The sequence below is a fragment of the Coffea arabica genome, chromosome 4c (assembly GCF_036785885.1).
Source record: "Coffea arabica cultivar ET-39 chromosome 4c, Coffea Arabica ET-39 HiFi, whole genome shotgun sequence".
Taxonomy (NCBI): domain Eukaryota; kingdom Viridiplantae; phylum Streptophyta; class Magnoliopsida; order Gentianales; family Rubiaceae; genus Coffea; species Coffea arabica.
The window spans coordinates 1,827,932-1,849,893 of record NC_092316.1 but is presented as its reverse complement, the minus strand read 5'-3'; the positions used below and the strand labels follow the sequence as shown (position 1 = coordinate 1,849,893).

The following is a 21,962-nucleotide window of genomic DNA, read 5'->3' as shown; positions in this document are numbered from 1 at the left end:
AAAAGCTGGAGAAGTATTGATTCGAAAGAGGAGACTTAAATTGGTTTGGGATAGGTAAAATCAGATTTTACCACGGTTGTTATATTTTTAACATGACGTGGCACTCATTTAATTTTATTATACTCATGAAGAATTTTATTAGTATACGTCACTTTTTCGCTATACAAGTACAATCGCATATGTAAGTATACATCAAATCATAATATAATATATATATACACACACACACACACACAATAGCCACACTAACTTCAATAAATACATACTGCCTCAACCAACTATTTCTAGAGTAGTTGGTCACCAAGAGATAAACTTTCCTTCAACATGAGAAGCTGGAGAAGAATTGATTCGAAAGAGAAGACTTTATAAATTGGTTTGGGATAGGTAAAATTATATTTTAGTACGGTTGTTATATTTTTAACATAACGTGATAGTGGTATAAACTTATTTAATTTTATTATACTTATGAAGAATTTTATTTGTATACGTCACTTTCTCGCTATACAAGTACAATTGCAAATGTAAGCATACACCAAATCATAAAAAAAAAAAAAAAAAACAGCCACAACAACTGCAGTAAATATAGACCGCCTCAATTCCATTTAAACAAAGTAAGATTTTTTTTTGTTCTTTTTCCCTTTTATTTTTTAATACTTTTAGATAGGGAAAAGTTCTTCGAAAGCTTCTCAGGATTAAATTGGGCTGTACCAGTGGACTTCATTTGGACCTATCCAACTGGTGGCATTTGGTTTGGCCCACAGTCAAGGTGGTCCATCTTATTATGTCCAAATCAAACAATGAATGCCTTCTACTCGCGTTATTTCTGGTAACGGGCCGTGAGTTGTCGGCTCTCAAAACCAGGATTCCCACGGTTTATTCAGCCAGTTCGACCAACGGCTCGGCTAACATCATGGGCCCCACAAAAACTTCGCCAGGTTCCTCTGCATATGGGTGATGGCGGACCGCGGGGCCCAGTCGCCCAGATTGCTATGATGGAGGCCACACGTGAACCCAATGCTCCAGATCATACGTGGAATACCACTATTGGCAACTCAAGCGATTGGATGAGCTGCACTCACATGGGAAAATCAAGAAACAGCGGTGGAAGAGTGGGTCCAAGAGATCCGACTAAAACTCATACGAACCACCAATCAAATTCCAAATCATTGTCCGTTTCTACCATCTTCTTACTAGAATGTTATCATCACTAGTCTTTTTTTTTTTTTGTTTAAAAGGAAAAAATCATCACTAGTCATATAATTGGCATGGGACTTGCTATTCTTTTAAGTAAGAAATCTTAAACTTAACCTTAGACTTGCAATGTTTTCAGTCTTACCATTCGACTCAACTCTCCTCCAAGTTTCAATTGACTTGAAACTTGCTTAGACTTGCAATGTTTTTAGTCTTACCATCCGACTCAACTCTCCTCCAAGTTTCAATTGACTTGAGACTTGCTAATCGATACACGCAAAAAAAATATTTTTGTCAAAAAATCCAAGCAATACTTCATGATGCCCTAATACCATGTACATCAGCAAATACAACTACAATCCCTAAAAAAATTGACGTTGGTTCATGCCCAATCTTTTTTTAACAAAAAAAAAAAAAAAAGAGAGTAAAATTTAAGAAGCGGATACGAAGACGAAAAATCCAAAATCTCTAATTTTTCAAGGCACACCGTTAGTATTGAGTTTAGAATGCAAATAGTAGATTGCAAAAGTTAATGAAAAGTGAGAAACTAATCCCTTAAAAATTGGCAACCGTCCACCGGATTTAATGGACATGTTAGAGCCTAGTGCTAGCTAGCTGCCTTAATTGACCTGTGACAGCTTAATGAAGCTACTAGAACTGAAGTGAAAGATGGGCATGTCGGTACTGCTAACACTCCTAAATGTCATTTTGTTGTTGTCATGGCAACTATCAGGGTATTTAGTGCCAATACTGACAACTTCATTTCATAATCCCGAGTGCTCGTTCAGCGTCTGGATGCATGTACAGCAAAATTTGTCACATCCAATGGATGCTGGAACCTCGGCCCCCAACACGAGAGAGATGCCAAAATTCCTGGTTGGATCTGTTATCCCTTTCACAATGCCCCGTCGCTGTCATGACATTTTCTAGAATTTGGGTCAGTCCAGTCAGGAGATCCTAGAATTCCCAAGCTAAAGGTGATCAAATTGGCCCAGAAGAAGGCGTAACATATTAGTCAGTCACAAACTACATGGTACACTGCGAGCATGATACCGTGATATGATGGTGCCCATTCATGAGCGTCCTCAAACATTTCCTCCCTGGACACAGGAACAGTCATGACATCCTCAAGGATGCATCATTACTAAACCCAAACCTCGAAGCAATGCTGGGCTCCCCAGGAGAGGAACATCAAGTAAAAGACAACCAAACCCACTTCAACTTCTAATTGTCCAAGTCAATCAAAATATTGCTCGCCGCACAAATTAATCCATTGCACCGCCAGTCAACCACACCACAAGTTCACAACAATGCCAGGATCAGAATTTTAAGTGACCTTCGAACCATTTTCTGGCAAGAAACTTTTAATAGAAATTCTGCATTAGGACCAATTGCTTTCCACAGATCAGAAGGAAGACATTTCGAATTAAGCAATTAGTCAGATGTCAGCTTCTGCATGTACAAAATCAGGTTTGACTTCCCAACATTCTCCCCCTCAACATGGCTTCTGCTTTGCGCACCTGCTTTACAGGTCCCATGATAATGACCTAGAGTAAGCCAAGAGATAGGTATCAGCACCATTAGAATGTACAATTGTAGAGTATATTGTTTCTCCAACTTTGATTCACTTCTCAGGAAGAAGAAACAAAGATTACTTCTCGAAGACCCAGGGAAAACAAAGAATATCAAGAGCTCAAGTACGAGCCTCAGGCTTGCCATCAGCAAACCAGTCCCAAGGAAAGAGTTATAGTATCCCCAATTATAACAGTGATAATGATAGGGTCTCCATTGGGTATTACCTTTTTCTTTAGTAAAATTGAGGCTAAAAGAAAAGAAAAGACATGAAAAGGAAAAAAAAAAGACACATTAAAAGAATTTATGTAGATGAAAGATTCATTCCCAAGTTCATTGATTCAAGAAACAAAGCACTTGACAATGTCAAATAAATAAAATTAAACTTGCCTTCTCTACTGGCCCTTTAGCCCCCTTCAATCAAGATTTCAGCACTGCAGAGGAGACATTGCATAATGACTTGAAGTGAAATTATATGCTCATGAGAGAGAGAGAGTTACTTGCAGGATCCTTTGATATACAAGATTGAAGATCCCTTTCTGCCAATAATTCGTCCCATTTTTTCAGCTGGGACGGTGAGCACTGATTATTGTGTTTGCTTTTAGCTACAGGAAAAGCTAAAAATAACTGTTTCCCAAAGCACTTCTAGAGATGTTTTCTAGTGTTTTTCATAGCCGGCACATTACTTTTCAAGATCTTCAGGTTGAATACACCCTTTGAACTTTTCAAATCGCTTTTTCAGTAATGACATTTTCTTAAGCAGCTAAGAGGAAAACAAACTTGTAAAGCGGACTGAATAAGAAGACAAAGAACATGCCCTAGGACTTCAGCATAAAGTTCTCAAGTGAATGAAAATAAGTAGATCAATGAACTATCTGACTTTATCCATTTATCAATTTGATTTTCATTTGAACCTTGCAATTACAAATCTCATTGTTTGAAATTCAAGTAAGAAACTCTCTTCATTTCACAAAGGTATGTAGCTAAGAATTATAAGACTACATTTCAAAGGAAAGGATCTCTAAGACTGAATTAAACAAAGCTCCTGCATTCTTAGCCTTCATCACCATGATTTCTGTGCATTGCATGTTCCACTCTAAACCAATAGCTACTATCTGAATCCATTTTACGAATAAGATTGCAGACACAGCTTCATTTGATGAATTGAAGGAGCAGTTCAATTATCAAAACTAAATCTGAGCTTCAAGAAAATTCATGTGTGCATAGTTACTTCCAGGCAAGCAGTGCAAATACATACATTGGGTCATTTACACAAACACTGCTGGTATTGTTCTAAATTTAATATATATATTTATTTATTTATTTGAGTTCCATAATTTGACAAATCGATCTCTTAATGAAACCACATATCTAGTCCCTCCACTATAGTTATTCTTCCCTAATTCCCACTCTCAACTCCCCCAATCACAAAAAACCCTCAGTTCTTTCCTCAAGCTCCCAGACTTAATACCAACAACCTGAGCCTAAATTCCTTTGCCCTACTTAATACCCGTATATACCCAAAACAATTGTTAGGGAAAGCATCTGAAATTTCACTTCATCATGAAAGAAAGGTCAACCACAAGGCCCATGACTAAGAACTCATAATTGGTTTCAAAAGTGATTTGTTTGTACATGTCCGGATTTCAATTTGGAAGTTGATTCCGTGGTATCAATTTTAAAGTAGACTTTTACAACATCGCTTTCTATATTGTGGCAAATCAACCCGAATATATTTTTTTTTTAAATTTTGAATAAAACCCACAATATTTTTTGTAAATAACCTGACATACATGCTTGTGTATGTGGTGGGTTGTGCTTGTCAGGAATCAGAAAGAGCCAATAGACATTTCATACAAAGCCAGGTCAGCTAGGCTGAGAGTTTTGTAGTCGAAGCTGACCTCTCTCAGAAGTGCGCGAACTTCTTTCTTCTCAAAATAGGATATACCTGAAATATGTGAGGAGGGGATTAGTGATGGAAGTCTGATATCAACTACTAAGCTAAATATATCTTTTCAAATCAAGAAAGAAAACTAAATTTTGATTAAAAATCTGGAAAAAAGCTTAGTTGCAGATGCTATGCCATAAAAAAAACAAAGACATGAATCAAATGGTAATACAAGAGTCTTGATCCACATATGCACACTTCTTGTTCAACAGAATAGTAGCATGAGACAGCTGTAAAGTATTTTCTGCAACAGCATAACAAGTTATTCTTACAAAGTTACCCCCAGAAATACACTATATCAACAATAATATGAGATACTAACCAAGACCTCGTAAGTATTTGGTGTAACGCCATAACTTAATACCCAGATCACCAAACTTGATGAAGAATATCTTCAGAGTTCAACAGTTGCTCTACTATTGGTCATGAACCCAATGAAAGTGTAGATATGCTCCCTCATCAATGGGGCAAATGAGAAAAAAAGTTACACACAAACAAATTATTCTCCCTCGAAATGTTCTTGCCTCGTAGTATCAGAAGCTTATCTGGATTGAGAAGTTCATTTCAACGCTAGCACCCAGACATTCACCACCTTCCCCTTTTTCTTCCCCTTTCCTCATGTTGAGACCCCTGGGGGTGGGGGTGGGGTGGGGTGGGGACAAGAATACCAGATGTTGGCTGCATATAGGAACTATTAACAGATAATGTAGCTTTCATAGTGGGATAAGAACAAGAATACCACCAATCAGGCATAGGTACATGAACTCTACCCTAACCATTCGAAAGGAATTAAACTTCTTAGAATACAAGGATGTCATACCTCAATAGCGTCGATCTGCAATGAGGCGCATAAATGAAATGTTTTCACATGATGATCTTTTCTGTCCGTGCTGTTCCTCTATCAGAGAATACGCCAGCTGCAAAACCACATTAAAGATGAACTGATTCAAAAATATTTCACAAGATGCTTCCTCCATAGAAGAACACCTCCAAAAAAAATGGTATTGATATAAAGGACAGAAACGTTGAATTCCTGATAGACATAAATTTCATACTCAATATGCACTTTAAAGAGGGAGAAAAGAGAACATAATTTAAATGGCAGAATGTTGATGAATTCCTCCATCAGCTGACAAAAAAGCGGCAAGTGCAGCACTTAATACGCATTTATAGAAGTATAAAACAACCATAACAATTCTCTACTGAAGTTTATCATTGCTGGCTAACATTGACCTGTTAAGAAAAAATCTTAGCATAGCAGAGTATACCTGCATCATGCAAAGAGTTCCATGTCGGCAGAGGTCAACACCCTCACAATCAAATCCGATGACCAATTGACTTTTAGGAGATGGATGGAGAAATTCAGTTGGAAGCCGAGATTCATGGGTTACTATATGAATTGGCACCGAGAACAGAATGAAATCGTTATCTGCGTAATTGCTACCTGCAATATAAGCATACTATTTTCATTGAGATTGCAGCAACAGCTAAGAAGTCATTCGAGCTCCAAATAACAACCTAAATGACTGACAAACAAACTTCACGAGAGCCAAAAAAAAAAAAAAATGGAATGAGAAGTAAAGGAATGAAAGGTACTGCAAATGATCGAGCCTTTTTTGGGGTACTAATAAGTAACTATCAAAGAAACACAAAAACTAGTAGAACCAGCATAGAGTTTGAAATTGGAAAATACAAGTCAAGAAATACAGAAAGAACCATAAACAGCAAAGAAATCATGGTTAAGACAGCTCATAAAACCTTAAGAGCTACGGCCAGCCCAAATGGTAAAGCCAACCGTCCGGGTAATATTGCATTGCAGCAGCCCATTCCCCTCCCCGTTAGAGAGAGAGAGAGTCTAAAATTCTAAACACAAAAAGGTGAAAGCTAGTCCCATAATCGCTCTTAGCTAAAACAGGGCCATGAGAAGCAAAACCCATCAGTTAAAAACCAGAACGATTCAATTAAGAAACAAATAGCCACACCAGAAACAACTCTAGCTAGGACTAAGCTAATTGCTTAAAAAACCAACACAGCTCAGGCACAAGTTTGGGAGTTGAAATAAATGTTAAGCTGGAAAAGACAATTAAAGAGAGAGAGAGAGAGAGAGAGAGAGAGAGAGAGAGATTAAAATAAAGACTACAAATACAGGGAGCTGGGTCAGAAGGAAAAGGGATGCAGGTCTCAAGAGAACCAGCTGCAAACGCCATGTGATCACAGCAGCCGTCCGCCTGAACACCCAAAAAAGGGGGGGGGGGGTAAAACAAAAGAAGAAGAAGAAGAAATTAGCTAGCGAAAACAGGGAGTAAGCTCGAGGACAAAATGGAAATCACAGCGGGGTAATCCTTGAGAGGATAGGAGAGGAGAATGGCAATGTGGACGAAAGAAGAATTTAAGTAAGTAGTAGTAATTAGTTTGTGTATTAATTCACCCCATTTCCTATCCCATATCGCCGCATTAAAATCCTGACAATCACATCAGACGACACCGAAGCAGTAGTTGGGCTGAGGCCACCTGTGCTGTAAAGATTAGAGAATGCTGGGTGCCTTTGCCCGGCCTCGCCTTACGCCTTCCGGCTTGCAGTGAAGCAGATTCGCGTGAGCGGGAACCTCCCTCTCCCACACGCTCTCTCCCGCCTTCTCTCTGACTCTCCCCGGATGTTGTCGGGTCGGGTCGGGTCCCATGTTAAATTCGGAGACTGGGAGAAGTCCAAAATACGGAGATCCAGATTTTTTAAAAAAACGACACATTAATTTGTTCATTCCGTCCAGTTTAAAGCCATCAGCGGCGTGGTTGAATCTAGCCCACTAATGTTTGATTATTGGACTGTATTCTTTAATCGTTGCTAACCCACTCCAAAAAAATATCCATCATGAGACTTCAAGTTCAACCCACGGATGATCCAACTCCAAATTGTCAAATGGTAAAAACCAAAAAGGTTAATGTTGGATCTCATCCTTCTGGCTCCGGGCTACGCTAAGGGTGGAATTTCTCAACATGACTTGAATCTAATACGAAATTAGTATGTATGAATTTACTATTTATGGGTTCGGGTCAAATTCATGCCAGACTCGAATGACTTGCTAAGCAAATATGTCAAATTCAAGTCAACACGGGTTGACCCAATTAATATGTAATTTTATAATTTAATAATAAATTAGAGGCATAAAATAAATAAAAAAGAAAACTAACGAAGGCCATAAATTAGTATTAAGAGAATGGAATCATGAATATTATGCAAAAATAATGTATTTTATTTGTGAAAGTGTAGTAGTTTTGTTTTTGTTCATGATTTTTTTTGTACAAAAAAATTGAAAAAATTACTACAAGATTGGGCTGCAATTTTCTATATTCTTATGGAAACTCCATTATAAAAGAAAAAAAAAAACCACCATACTACCAAGTGAGAAAGTAAAAAAAAAAAAAAAAAAACAGTTAAGCAAACGAGTTTTTTCAGAATGGATTCGGATGACCCGTGAAATTAATTAGTCGCGTTCGGCTCAAGAAATTTGATCCATTTAAATTTTTGGGTCTGATTTGGATTGACGTGTTGGCTCTCACCAGGGGTAAGTCCAAGAGCACGAATTTTACAGGGGCACGATTAAGAAAGCTTGCCAAATTCCCCACGTTCCAGTGTGAGCTAAGATTAAGTCATTAAGCAAAGCCCACAATAACATTGCATGTTATGTACTGCAGAGCCCAAGGTCTAAATAACCATCTGTTCTTAAGCCCACGTGTGTTGAGAAACATCTCTGACGGGTTGAGAAAATGTCTCCAAAACCAAACTCGGTTGAATAAAATATTAAGGATATATCCGTAATTTCACTATGAAAATAAAAAATAAAAAATATATATATAATATACGTAATTTTATTATTAAATAAAAAAATATATATATATACTCAAGCTCGCGAGCCGGCTCGCGAGCTAACGAGCTTAATATTCTGAGCTCAAGTTCGAGCTCGAGTTTGACTCGAGCTGGCTCGAGCTCGACTCGAGTTTGACTTGAGCCGCTCGCGAGCAGCTCGATTCGTTTGCAGCCCTAGTCTTGAGGTCCTTAACTCTCAAAGTTGGAGTGCCTGTGCAAGTTGTGTTCTACTTAGTGCAGCGCAGGGTATCCAATCAAACCGCCAGCTTATTTCATTTAATACTTCCTTAAATTTGGTTTGCAAAGAAACAATAATATTTAGACTAATAAATAATAACAATAATGTAGCATGTGAAAAATATAATTTATTAAACTTGTAGAGCTATGAGTAACATTTAGACCCAAGACCCTCTTGGAAAAGCTTTTGAATTTCTAGTGGTACAATTCTGCTTTAACTTTCAAAATTTCATCTGATACCCCTTTTTTTTTTTTTTTTTAAAGGTATAAGCGTAAAAGTTTGAACTCGAAATGTCTTGCTTACATTTTTTTTTATTCGAAATATCTTGCTTACACTTCTATCTTAGTGATATTACAAATCCATGATTTTATAACACTAGGTGACACGAGGGATTCTGAGTCTCACAAATTGAATTGTTATTTGGTTCAAATTGATTGTATAAATTCTTATAGCATTTGTCCACGTGCTGTAAACTGACAAAAATGTTTGACGTAAAATTTGAGTTTATAACTCATATAAGAATTATACTGAAATTATACAAGTTTATACCTATTAGTTAGATTTACACAATTGGTTAGAACTAGTATTTGTGGGGTTCCAAATCTCACTGGAAGACAGGTTGACAGGGAAATGCCAAACCTTTAGGCAAAAATATGTTTTTCAAGAAAAAATTGGTGCAGGACTGCACGAAGTTAAGCGTAGAAATTAAGGGAAAAACTTAGGGGCACTTCTCAAGTTTATCAACGGATGTTTTTGGTAATAAACAGACGATTAATGCTGAAGAAAAACTCACAAAACGTAGGACTGGTAAGTGAGCTGATGTACGCCAAGCAGCGAGGCAAGTGTTTCGGCAAGTGTTGGCGGACGGAACAGCGATGCATATGCATGGGAATTGGGATGAGAGAGACAGAGGGGGACTGAGTCACAGTCAACTGTCAATACTCAGTTGAGGTTTCTCGATGGCTTGACAAATAACAACGCCATCTTTTCCCTCTATCTCGCTGTCGGACCTACGTTCCCCACCCCTGTCTTTCGCTATTTTCATTCTCTCTCTCTCTCTCTTTCTTACGCTTTTTTTTTTTTTCTGTCCTTGACTTTGATGATGATGCAATCTTTACAGATTCTGAGGCCACCCTTTTCTCTTGCTGAATCTATCTATCTTTCTTGACCACCTGTACTTCTTCGTCTCTTACCCCCGCCCTCTACTTTCTCTCTTTACCTCACGATATTTTCTAGACCATTGAATGAACCAATGTACTAGTACTACCAGCACTTACATTTGCAGCGTTGCCCTTGATTTAAAAGATCTGGTTTGACACACTTTACTGAGGCATCCTCACTTTCGGACTGCCAAGCATTTCTGTTCAACTTAAACATTTGACACATTTTCACGTGCTATTTTGCTCTGCCTTTCACTTCTTTGCTGGCAAGATTTTTATTTTACCAAGTGCAAGCTGGGGTATTCTTGTTACAAGCTTTGATTTTTAAAAAAAATTTTTTTTTGGGTATCCTTTCCAATTAGTTTCATATTCATGTTTTCATTCTTGTTACTTTTGTTTTGATCAAAATAAGTGTTCTTCTGAGATGGGCTAATCAGGGAGTGGATTTTTTAATTTCTTTTTGACAAATTTGGATTCTTTTAAGTAGGAAACTTCCAATGAGCATGAGATCATGTTCTGAGTTTGATAGATGGGTGTATATTGCGTGCTGGAAAAATAGAAAAAACGAGGAGGAAAATGAGAGGTGGGAAAGATGAAAAGAAGCAGATGGATCCTCTATTTCCAAGGCTACATATTAATGACGCAGAGGGAATAGGACCCAGAGCACCTCCGAGAAACAAGATGGCTCTCTGTGAACAAGTTAATGCACCTTCTCAGAGGTTTTCCTCTGGATCGATGTCACTGAGGACGCTTTCTTCCCGCACTAGAACCAACTCGGATGCTTCTCCATTGCTGAATCATGTGAGTTGAGACTTCAAAACAGGCATTTTTTCTCCTCTTGAGTTTGAATTCTCAATTTCAATGTCAACGCTTTAAAGCTCATAGTGGTAATTTGGGTTGTAATGGAGTCTATGCCATATGAATTGAAATTTCTTGCCCCCGAATCACATTAATTCTAGACCATGCAATACACTTTTTCTTGGTTTTTAGCATAATTTCCAATAACTTCAGCATTTTCAGCTATATATGGAAAGTTGTCCTGCTCTTTTCTGTTTTCTTGATTTCATTATCACGAGAAGTTATTCATATCTTCCCTCAATGTGTTTGTAGTAGTTATCGTGTTGAGACTTGTGAGTAAAACAAATCATCTGCTATGTGGTATGTAGTATGTGCAGCATCGGCTGTTTGCAAAAATGAAGTACTTAGTCATTAAACATGAATAAATATTGATGTTTTAATTTGGATTCCATACATAGGGAAGTATTTTAGAAATCGAATTGTTCTTTATTTCCTCTTCCCTTCTTTTCTCAACCTTCTCTCCTTCATTCTCCCTTTACCAAAGTCTCTCCACTCTTTTCCCTCCTGCATATCTGGCCTGGTCGTCTCCTCTCACCCACCCATGCCCATGTTGGTGGAGTTGCAAGAGAAGGTCAGTTTCGGCTTACGTGGAGTTTGAAGTAGGGGATGATGGTAGCCGTGGTCAGCTGCCCATCTTTGCTCCTCAAACCTGTGCAGTATGTTTGGAGGGAAGTTTAATCAGTGTAATATCTGGTTTGATCTTTATAATTCTAGAAGTAGAACCAGATGGACCTTATGCTGTTATTAAAAGGAGCAAGTCATTATATCTGCTTGAGCCTGAAATTATCAACAGCTATTACATTTGTAACCTAATCCATTGTTATGTCATTAGAAGTAATCGAGTTGAGTAATATGTTAAATCAAATATACCATCTCCGAGTCACCTACTGGATTCCTACTGAAGAGAGACAAAATGTAATTTTTAATTTTATATATAATATAACCAAGCATTTCATTTGCAAAAACATGTTGTTTGCAATCCTGCATACACCATTTTTAGATACTAAATTCATCAAGGAGTGCGTTTGAAGAATTATTCGTAATTAGTATGGCTTGCAGAATAACAGTCCTAATAAAAATATTTCCCTCTTCCTCACATTGTTCACACCTGTTGTAGGTCTCATTGTTCTGCAGCTCGCCTAAGTGTTCGCATATGGCCGAGAGACTTAAGTCTAATTCTTCTGCTGGGATGAGTTTAAACACAAAATATTCTGAACTCCAGATACTGAGTTCTGGCAATTTTCAATCATTTAGTGCTAGAAAGCCTTTGAAAATGACAGCTGAGTATACATTGTTTAGGCCATGCGACTTCTTCAACTCCATTACCTCTTTCGCTAAGAAGGATGGGAATAAGGATGACATTAGAATTCCCTATTCTGACCAAAGAGAGAAGACTTTCAATTGTAGCAGTGTTGGATTTAAGATGCAGAAAGAGAAAGTCAATTCTTCAAGTTTGGGCTTTTCGGGGAAACCTGAATCTACTTTCGAAAGACAAGAGATGGAGATGAGGAGAAATGATGCCAAGTCAAGGGAACATCCAAGAAATCAAGCTGAAGTTAGCTTTAAAGTATCCGAGGTGAGTGATGGCAATTTCGAAAAACTTCCTGATCTATTCACAGAAGAGAATATTTTGGTAGATACAGCACCAAGTGTTGTAGCAGTATATGGAACTTGTGGGTCTGGTAGAAGAGCAGTTGTACCTATAAACCATGCAAAGACAAATGACTTGGTTAATGATATAAGCACGTCGCATATTACCTGTGCTCAAGCACATCAAGAGTGCAGAAATTTGCCGATAGGCACTGATATAGATGACAATATCTCAAAGAATCCTGAAAGGCACTCAAGGAAGAGAAGTTTTTCGTCGCTGGAATCTCTATCATGTTCCAGTCCACCAACTGCAGATAACAACAGAATTCCAAGGAGGCTTGAATCTGTCAATGAGCGTCCTAAAGGTAATCATTGTGCATCACGTGTAGGAAATGATGCAAGACATATTGCCATCTCAGACAACTCGGTGATGGATTCTAAATCAGGTTTACATGTGTCTCCTGATGATGTGGTGGGAATGATAGGTCCAAAGTTTTTCTGGAGTGCTAGAAGAACAATTGCTCAGTAAGTAGCGTTGAATCTTCTTCTTAGCTACTGCTGGAGAACTTCAAATGCAGAAATTCTGTCATTTTAGGAGAACACAACACCTCGTCTGCATGATTCTGGATATCTTGTTGCTTTCATTATTGACATGTCCATGTTCGTGTGGCATTCCTTCCTTTATTTATCTCATAAGATTCATCCAATATGCTTCGGCCTTCAGGAATTCATTCTCAAGTTTGTGCTATAAGAACTCTGCGAGTTGAAACCTGCGATGATGTCTTTTGAAGCATGCAAAAGCTTATTATGTATTTTAGTGGTTCTCCATTCCCTTCAACTGTGCAACTCTGTGTTCCAATGTCAAAAAAACTGAAGATTTTGCAAATAAATCTTTTAAAAAGTCTCTGGACTACCAGTCTGAACATTTTTTTTTCCGAGCAGCTTTTTCCTTTGTGAAACCATCTATGGTTATGTTCTATATACTAATTTTGCTGTTCATCTTTGACATAAATAATTTTTTTTTTTAATTTAGAGACACCCCTACTACCTTTTTTCTTCTCTCTCTGCGCTTCCCTTACCAATCCCTTTCTATTAGAAGCTCTTGCACCTTTTTTAACATTAGCCTAATTACATTTTATGATATTTTCAGTCAACAAAGGATCTTTGCACTGCAAATATTCGAGTTACATAGACTGATAAAGGTGAGCTGGTCTTTGCTACTTCTACCTAGTTGAGATGCTACGTAATTAAGTATGCACACAAGAAAGCTTTCGTTGTGGATCTTTATGAAACCGTGGGAAAGGATATGCTAGAATAACTATTTAGTTGATATCCAGGTACAAAGATTGATAGCTGGATCACCAGAAATGTTTTTTGAAGACAGTGTCATCTTCACCAAACCTTCCATCGACCGCTCTTCAGAAAAGAAGTTCCAGCTGCAGAGTTTTCCAGAACTACCATCTCTATTTCTTAAACCAAAAGTTGATGCTCTAAATCCCAAACCCTCCTGTTTGGACTATGTAGCAGAGGAAGCACATGGAAAGCTGCCTCCTCCAGCCTATGAAACTGAGAATCGATATGATACTCCAAAGTCCCCTCTCAAACCATATTCAGGAGTAACACCAATGACTTTTGCAATTGAAGCCAAATTTGGACCTTGGTGTTTCCCGGCACCCCCGGGGAACCAGTGGTTAATTCCTGTCAAGTCACCTTCCGAAGGACTTGTTTACAAGCCCTATGCAGGACCTTGCCCGCCAACTCTTGGTTGCATTGCACCAATTTATGGTGGTTGTAGCACCATGTGCTTAACTAGAATGGACGCAGAGCATGTCAATTGTACAGCCTACGGTATCCCAACTTCACTTGGTCGCTCCTGCTGCTTTCAACCACATGCTCTGCCAGTGATGAACACAGAAAATTCAAGTTCAGCCGCCGAGCCGACAAGCCCTTTTGTCACAGCCCGCTCTAGTAGGCCGGATAATCATCGTGTAGCAACTTATGACATCAACTACATTATTCCATATCGAAGCTTAGATGCCATTACGAGCCACAGAACTGGGATCATGACTGATTCTACTAGAATCATGCAGGTTTCGAAAAGCTGTAGTGATTTTCCGGGCAGTACTGCTAGCAATCTTGATGAGAGGGTCCAAGCAGATGAGCTGTCTCTTTTCCCCATGACACCTACAGTTCAAAGGTCAAAACACCCCATGCAGAATAACAATAATGAGCAACAAATACAAGTGATCAAGGTCGTGCCTCACAATCCCAAGTCTGCATCTGAATCTGCAGCTCGCATTTTCCGGTCCATCCAGGAAGAAAAGAAACAGCAGGAGTAGTTCACAAATAAAATTTAAACCACCTATTGTCAGAGTCACATTGCAAGGATTGTGTTCCTAAAAGAATGCAAAGGATTTTGGTTTGTTAATCCCTACATAAAATCCAAGGTTATAAACTGTACATATACACTTGTGCAAGAACCAGTTGGATTTTTGCCATATCTTGCTTCCTTCACATTTACCAGGTTCACATTCCCTTCCCTATTTAGGCATTACATCCAACTTCAAAGACTGCTTGTATACTTGTTCTTTTGCTTCTTTTGTTTGTTAGCGGTTGTGTTAAAACCCTGAAAGAATGCAATTGATGCTTCGTTTATCAATCCAGGCTTCAGACCCTGAATTACTGTACAGATACACTTAATTTCTTGCTTCCTTTTCTACCAACAGGATCTCAAATTTGTTCTCCTGTAGAATTGCGTCCAACCTCACGTCTGTTACTAGCAGATGGAAATGCAGCGTTGACAGGAATTCTGTTTCACACCTTGAAAGCTTGAGTGGAACTTCTTTTCAGGACAAAGAGGTCATATTCTCCAAGACCTCTGGAACCTCTGCAGTGATTAACTACGAGGCAAGCTAAACCTCAGAAAGAGCAGTACCAAAACACAGAGAAAAAGCTTGCTCCAGATGTAGCAGTGGAATAATGTAATTTACTACGTGATTAATCATCAAGTTCCAGCAAGCAAACACATTCAACATGAGGAGTGTGCGGAAACATGTCCACTGGCTGTATGCTACTTAATTTGTAGACACCTCTTATGTTTTGATCTGGCTGGTAAAAAATAAAAAAATAACAGTTTCAAAACGCCTCAAAAGATGGAAACAGTTTTTACAACTTCAACAATAAGCATTACTTACCAAACCATGACAAAGATAATCGAGGTCACGAGCACACGTTGCTGGATTGCATGACACATAAATAATTCGCTTTGCCTTCAGCTTGAGCAAAAATCTAATCAATTTAATATGCATGCCCGGACGATTGGGGTCTGCAAGTTTTACTCAACACATGTGAGAAGCAGTCTGGCTTACTATGCCAGGAAGAGGTGAAGAAGCTGCTTTAATTTTAGAAGAATCACAACAATCAATTGGCTAGCTAGCCTGTGGTAAATCTAATTTCTTGCTGAGATCAATGGATCAGTATTATCACTTTGTTTGCAGACTTAAGAAGCCTCTAAATTGCTCAATTAACTTTGTTTCAGAGCATCTTCAATGGCATGTTGAAAATCTTAGTTAGCTAAGCAAAATCCAGCAAAGTTGAATCGCAGATTCTTAAAGAGAATAAGTGGATAAAACTTCATCAGTGTGTCCTCATTTGGTCTGCTCTTCATTTTCTCCTGATTAGTTAGTTACTTTGCTCACCAATACCACAAGAAATCAAGTCTTGACAGCTGGAAAATTTTGAAAAGCAAAAAATGAAAACAATGAACTGAAAAGGAGAAGAAAGAATCATTTGAAGGTCACTCTCAGGCACTGCACAGTCCAGTCAACCTTACAAAACGTTTTCCTATTTTCACTTGATTTTGTTTACCCATTTACTTAAACTCAATCCCAGCAGTTCATTCCAAAATCAATTCATAATTATATTTTTACCTCTTTGAAGCATAGGTAGCAAGTAAAACATGCATGCTATAAAAGTACCTGTAATAACAATGTCAGGCTTGGGAAAATCATTTCCAAATTGCTCATCAATTTTATTTAGATCCCCCTCAATAAAAGTTGCATTGTATATGCCATTTAGTTCGGCATTCCGACATGCATCTGAGACAGCCTGAGGGACTACTTCATAACCATAAACACACCTTACCCTGACCAAATGCAATCCGAATCAGTAGTGGGGACAGTCACATAGTAAACATCAGAGTTCTCCATAGAAGGACAAATGATTTTACCTTCTTGCAAGTGTAAGTCCAATGGTTCCTGTCCCACAAAAAAGGTCAAGGACAATTTCTGAGCCATCTCCTCTGAGACAGGCGCAATCCTCGATTAGTTTGTATAATACCTCTGCCTGATATATTCAGCACTTGTAATCATGAGAACTTATAAGGACAAATAGGAAGGAGATTGGGGTTTGACGAGCAAAAAAAAAGCTTGTAATATTTTTAATTTTTTCCCTGGGTAAGCAAACAATGGACGTTGTTCCTTGCTGAAGCATACCTGGTATGTATTTGTCTGAAAGAAAGAATTTGCAGAAATCTGAAATACAAGCCCTCTTAAAACCTCTGTTATAGTAGATTTGCCATAAAGTGTGTATTCCACCTCCCCCACAGATGTGTTGCCTATGGAAGTATTTACATTGTTCACAATGCTTGCCTGTAAATCAACAGAACAATAACCAGATGGATACAGCCCAACAATACAAGATAAATATTCAGAGGATTCTAACTCTGTCATGTAGTTAAGTAAAGATTTTACCCAACAACATATGCACATGTGCTTGCATGTATGGCATAAGCGTAACTGTTGCTAATCTAATTGCAAAACCAAATCTCCCAAATCAACACACCATAGGAACATCAACATCTCTTTTCCTTTTTTTCAGGGGTTGGGGTGTTAGGAAAGGGGGAATGGGAGGGCGGCAAAGAATTCATCACTGGAAGATCTACTGTTTTGCATTATCTCCAGTCCAGTAAAATAAACTCTGAACATTAACGTGTACCACTATCTGTTTAAGAAGTCACTATTGAAAGTTTTTCCGCAAAACACTTCAGGTATTGTCACAGTATCAAGAGGACAATTGAATCTTATTTAAACTAACCACTTCAGGTATTGTCACAGTTTTCTCCACAATTGAGTTCAACAACTCTAGCTTGTATGAAGAGGTGACAAAATTCACCATCAGCTCAGGAAGGCCAGTTTCCACATTCCTGAATGAAAAAGATTCAACAGCTTAGTCTTTTCAATATCAGTAGTGAATTTGGCACCACATTCAGAGAGAAGAAATTTGAAGTTCATAGCGCAATGCAGATACCAGAACATGATCTTCATAAAAGACTAGGGAAAACAACACAAGTGGACAACATGATGAAGAAGCACTGATCTTTCTCTCTCAGAACATTGTACACTTGAAGAACAATATTTTGCTGCTGCTTCCAATGCAGGCATAACATGTTTATAAACTTGAACATCCAATTGACTAAAACTGAAAACTGAAAAATTAGATTTCAAACAATTAGTAGACAGATTCCTTCTATTTCAAATTTACCCTCGGCTACGAGTTCACAAATGCAAACCTCTTTCAAAGTTCCTTTTGTCTTTTCTGGACTGAAACCTTCACAGATAACTGTAGTTGCACAAACGTGCCGAAGTTCCTTTTGTCTTTTCTATTGCGGCTCCTACTTTAATGGGTAGGCATTTCCAATACTTTAAGAGAGGGCGGCTCTGGCAAAATTATGTTCTAACTTTTGACACATTAAAAGACTTTGGGACAGCCAAAAAGGTGAAGTATGACATTAACAATGGGTTGCAGGGAGTCTAAGTCTCAACATCTCCTCATCATAATAATCAGATAACTCTGTGGCTCTAATTTTTCATGTCTAAGTTCTAGTTACTTCTGAAAATTGATCAAGTCTATGCTTTCTTTTCATCATGTTGCATCATATTCTCCCACCACCTACATGCAAGACCAATTTCTTGAAGTTTTACTCCAAAATTCAAGTGATTTTTGCAATTTCACTAGTCTCTCTAATGTTGCAAGCCGAAAAAATGTGAAATTCAACCCAGTCAATTGCTAAAACACAAAATTAAACATCAGCGAACAAGAATGGCATAGGTATGAGTACCTTCCAGTTCTCAACATTAGATGCTTCAGAAAACCAGTATGAGAGTGGACGTCATAAGGTGAAAGGCCTGATCCTGGATCCCTCCAAATAGCTTGCACAGCTGCAAGAACCTATGATGAGAAATTCAAATTAAGTCAAAACAAACTAGCGAATCCAGATTTACTTGAGAAAGTAGAACCCTCCACAATATGATAAGTTTTGTTTTTCGAGACAGATAAATGTAAAAAACACTGTGATAAAACTTCAAAGGAAAAACAATGGTATACTTGAAGCCTATAAAATGTTTCTACCAGCAAGAAACTGCCACCAAAAAAATCAATCGACAAACAACCTACCTTATTTGCTGCTTCACTCTGCAATAAACACTTGTGCACATTCAATATCTTATCAAAAAAGCCGGGAGCATGAAGTCCCAAAGCATAGCTGTGGCAGTCACCATATCCTTCTTCCAGCAACTTTGGGGGTAACCAAGGCTTGGGCCCAAATGAAAACTCCATCTGCAAAATCAACCACAAGGAGAAGGAAAAACAGTCGCTCAAACAATCATTTCATCATTATCCTTTAAGGACTACCTTAATACATGTAGCCAGTTCCAAAGTTTATGAATTCTGGCAGCAGATAAGATAACTGCACTTAAACAGCAAAGAAGGCAAAATTGCTGGCATTTGTTATTGACATGCTTTCAGATTGGAAATAAATATATATATAAAAGAGATCATCAGAGTAATCAGAAATGCGACAACGATGAAAACCCATGCAAAATCCTTTTTACAATTGTCTATGTGTTTATGTTTTCTAATAATAATAGATGTTCTTGGGCACAGTTTCCCAGGTAAAAATATTAAGCCAATTCTTCAATCAGAAGCCAAAATTAAGCATGCAATATGTCCTTAGCTAGAGAAATAAACAAGATAAAATGGTCTGCTTGACATGTAAATGCATTTAACCATATATAACACAATGAGAGTTTAAATGCTAGCAAGATTTATCTTGCCATGGAAATTTTGAATGAATGGAAGACAAATTGAAATTTCACACACAGCTTCAGAATGCAATAGAACAATAATTGTCCAAACCACAGTGAGCTGAATAGAGACCTTGTTTCTGTAATGAAATTGGATATCACAGGGTACAATGGGCTTCATTATGCTATTGAATTCAGGGTCTTTATCGGTAAACTTGCCAACATGTACCACCAATTCACGAACTTGCCGCTCCTTTGCCCTTATCTGGGCTTCATACAACAAATTCTGCGTCTTACAACCTCCACAGTATGCAGCATATCCACATGGAGCTTCCACATAGTCCAAGTGAGGTGTTATTGTCTTCAATTTGGTAACCTGAACTCCTTGAAAACAGAAACCAGGTAATTAATTGCCCCAAAAACGTTATCAACTCATATTTGTCAATTGGAAAAAAAAACAAGCAGCTTCCGGGGGAAGAAGGGCGTTGGGGGGGGGGGGGGGGGAACTACAACAATGAGATTATCCTAATTTGAGGAATTCTATCCACGATTTATACGTGAAACTCGTCAGTAATTCTTCAAAAGTCAAGCAAACAAATCAAAAACTTTTCTTCGTAAAAAGCAAATTCAGTTCTTTAACTAAACGAAATCAACGAAGGAGGATTCTAAATTTGCTCAATGAGCGTATGAAACAAAATTAAATTAGAAAGGGAACAATATTCAATTTGAATTTCAGATAAAGGAAATGTAAATGAAAGAACCTCAGCATAATTATCTTTTTTCCTAGTAACACGGCCGATGAACCGTTCGCCTGGAAGCGCACGGTCACACATTACAACAAAACCTGTGTCGGCAACTTTGCACACGCCTTTTCCTTTAAAAGCTAGGTTTTCACAAACCAGCTCCAATGTCTGCCCCCGCTTCGGAAAATAAGAAACTTTCTTATCATTATCAGTCTTATTTTTTGCACCGATATTCTCCTTGGCCGTATTTATGCTACCATTACTAGTTTTCATAACTGTTTTAATGGGAGGAGTGCTGAATTGAATCTCTTCAGAGTCTTCATTTGGAGAGACCGATGAAGAAGAGGGCAGTGAAGCGACTGTAGAGAGATGGGACGACGGAAGATTAAATATTCTTTCGTGGCGGAAGTTTCGACGCCACGGAAAACAGTTCAGATGTCGGAGTCCGCCGACTGAAGGCAGCGCCGCCATTTTGCTGGACCAGCGGCTCCTGAGAATTGGGCAGAGAAGTAGGCGGCAAAAATGTCACGCAGTAAGAGAATTAACGATGTGAGGATGGAGTGGGGCATGGTGGAGATTTTACTTTGCTTCGAGGATAATATTGTCATAGCACAAAAATAGAAAAATGTAGAAATACACAACCTTCCATTCATTTGTAAGTTAAATTTCAGGAAAAGATATATGTAAATTGTAGAAAATGTAATTTTAACCATAAGTAAATAAATTTGTTTGACTGAGAAACGTGTGAATGCTAGCGTCATTTACTAATAGCACAAGTGATCCGGATACTAAATATACTTTTTTTTTATCAAGAATTAAAAAGAATAATATTATTGATCTAAATCTGTGAAATAGAATTCATTATTATACTTCAAACTTGGCATTATCAGCCCATTCTCTTAATTTATAAGATACGGACTAAATCGCACTATTTTAGTAATCTAAACATAATTCTACAATCATCAAATTTATAAGTGTGAATAGTAAATATACATATAAGTTGGTAAGTGTAGGGGTTTATCAAACTATGATTGGAAAAGTTTATTCCAAAGATTAGGGAAAGAAAAAAAAAATCATGAGATAGTTTTTCTTAATTCTTTTGTTTTAACCACAGAATCAAGTCCCTGCAATTTCTTTTTGCTTTTTTGACAGCAGTGTATTTCTCGAGTCTTCAAAATTAGGAAATGATGTGCTGCAATTAGTCCAATGCAAAGTGCATATTTGGTGGATGAGTAAATTTTGCAGTTTTAGTGCTCAAACTTTGAGACTCTTTTTTTAATCCAAACTTTGTAGATTCAACCATGAAACCGTAAGAAAAATTAGTCAAACTTAATGTCGCATTAAATGTACTAAGTGTGATTAAATATTAATTGTAACATTAGGTACCATGTTTGTTTTCATCCAAAGTTTGAATATCAGAATCGCTAAAGGATCAAAGTTTAAGTGCCCAAACAGCATTTTACTCTCTTGTAGAAAAAAAAAAAAAAAAAAAAAAAGAGTACGTTATGTTATGTGAATGTCGATAAAGGCAGTGCATTAAGAAAATTGCATTTTTAATTTTTTTTGCCGCCTACTTAAAGCAAACAATTAGAGGTTATTCTAGATTGACCAGGATCCAGACGCTTGTTAAATTCAATAACCTAAGACTAGAATTTGTAGTGCACTGGACCATTAGTTATTTAATTAACGCTTTTATCTTATTAAGAATCATGTCG

At 37.7% G+C, this 21,962-nt stretch overlaps 3 protein-coding genes across 23 annotated transcripts; 1 reads left to right on the top strand and 2 right to left on the bottom strand.

Annotated features, from left to right (window-relative positions):
- Positions 1-1,686: 1,686 nt before the first annotated feature.
- Positions 1,687-7,720, bottom strand: LOC113742679 (uncharacterized). 21 transcript variants are annotated; one of them, XR_011812868.1, is made up of 8 exons: positions 7,140-7,719; positions 6,858-6,939; positions 5,980-6,155; positions 5,532-5,628; positions 4,884-5,402; positions 4,665-4,711; positions 3,154-3,330; positions 1,687-2,738 (listed from the first exon to the last, which is right to left on the bottom strand). XR_011812868.1 is itself a non-coding variant. In XM_072045297.1 (6 exons), the coding sequence occupies exons 1-4, from the start codon at positions 7,164-7,166 to the stop codon at positions 5,533-5,535; spliced, it is 381 nt and encodes a 126-aa protein (XP_071901398.1). In that variant the 5' UTR covers positions 7,167-7,720; the 3' UTR covers positions 1,687-2,738; positions 4,665-4,711; position 5,532. The 21 variants fall into 21 exon arrangements, 1 of the variants encoding a protein (XP_071901398.1); XR_011812873.1 differs by having other exon boundaries at positions 3,154-3,197; XR_011812865.1 differs by having other exon boundaries at positions 3,154-4,711; positions 4,884-4,955; positions 5,034-5,402.
- Positions 7,721-9,900: 2,180 nt separating this feature from the next.
- LOC113742677 (ELF3-like protein 2) lies at positions 9,901-15,081 on the top strand. Its single transcript, XM_027270574.2, has 4 exons — positions 9,901-10,775; positions 11,950-12,947; positions 13,573-13,624; positions 13,760-15,081. Exons 1-4 carry the CDS (start codon positions 10,551-10,553, stop codon positions 14,759-14,761), a joined length of 2,277 nt encoding a protein of 758 aa, XP_027126375.2. The 5' UTR covers positions 9,901-10,550; the 3' UTR covers positions 14,762-15,081.
- On the bottom strand, positions 13,704-20,797 carry LOC113742678 (uncharacterized). The gene is made up of 10 exons (XM_072045296.1): positions 20,266-20,797; positions 19,638-19,880; positions 18,876-19,037; positions 18,541-18,650; positions 17,517-17,625; positions 16,916-17,071; positions 16,651-16,766; positions 16,400-16,566; positions 15,617-15,747; positions 13,704-15,530 (listed from the first exon to the last, which is right to left on the bottom strand). Exons 1-10 carry the CDS (start codon positions 20,716-20,718, stop codon positions 15,420-15,422), a joined length of 1,758 nt encoding a protein of 585 aa, XP_071901397.1. The 5' UTR covers positions 20,719-20,797; the 3' UTR covers positions 13,704-15,419.
- Positions 20,798-21,962: the final 1,165 nt, after the last annotated feature.

Bases quoted from the DNA above. Each gene is read 5' to 3' on its own strand.
- LOC113742679 (XM_072045297.1), bottom strand. From the start codon at position 7,166: ATGCGGCGATATGGGATAGGAAATGGG. The intron at 6,940-7,139 runs GTGAATTAATAC...TTGGGTGTTCAG, and splicing joins GATATGGGATAGGAAATGGG to GCGGACGGCTGCTGTGATCA. The intron at 6,156-6,857 runs GTATTTGTAGTC...CTTATATTGCAG, and splicing joins TCCTTCTGACCCAGCTCCCT to GTAGCAATTACGCAGATAAC.
- LOC113742677 (XM_027270574.2), top strand. From the start codon at position 10,551: ATGAGAGGTGGGAAAGATGAAAAGAAGCAGATGGATCCTCTATTTCCA. The intron at 12,948-13,572 runs GTAAGTAGCGTT...TGATATTTTCAG, and splicing joins GCTAGAAGAACAATTGCTCA to TCAACAAAGGATCTTTGCAC. The intron at 13,625-13,759 runs GTGAGCTGGTCT...GTTGATATCCAG, and splicing joins AGTTACATAGACTGATAAAG to GTACAAAGATTGATAGCTGG.
- LOC113742678 (XM_072045296.1), bottom strand. From the start codon at position 20,718: ATGGCGGCGCTGCCTTCAGTCGGCGGACTCCGACATCTGAACTGTTTT. The intron at 16,767-16,915 runs GTATGCTTCAGC...TGAATATATCAG, and splicing joins TTCAGACAAATACATACCAG to GCAGAGGTATTATACAAACT. The intron at 15,748-16,399 runs GTACTTTTATAG...TAAAACTTGCAG, and splicing joins GCCTGACATTGTTATTACAG to ACCCCAATCGTCCGGGCATG.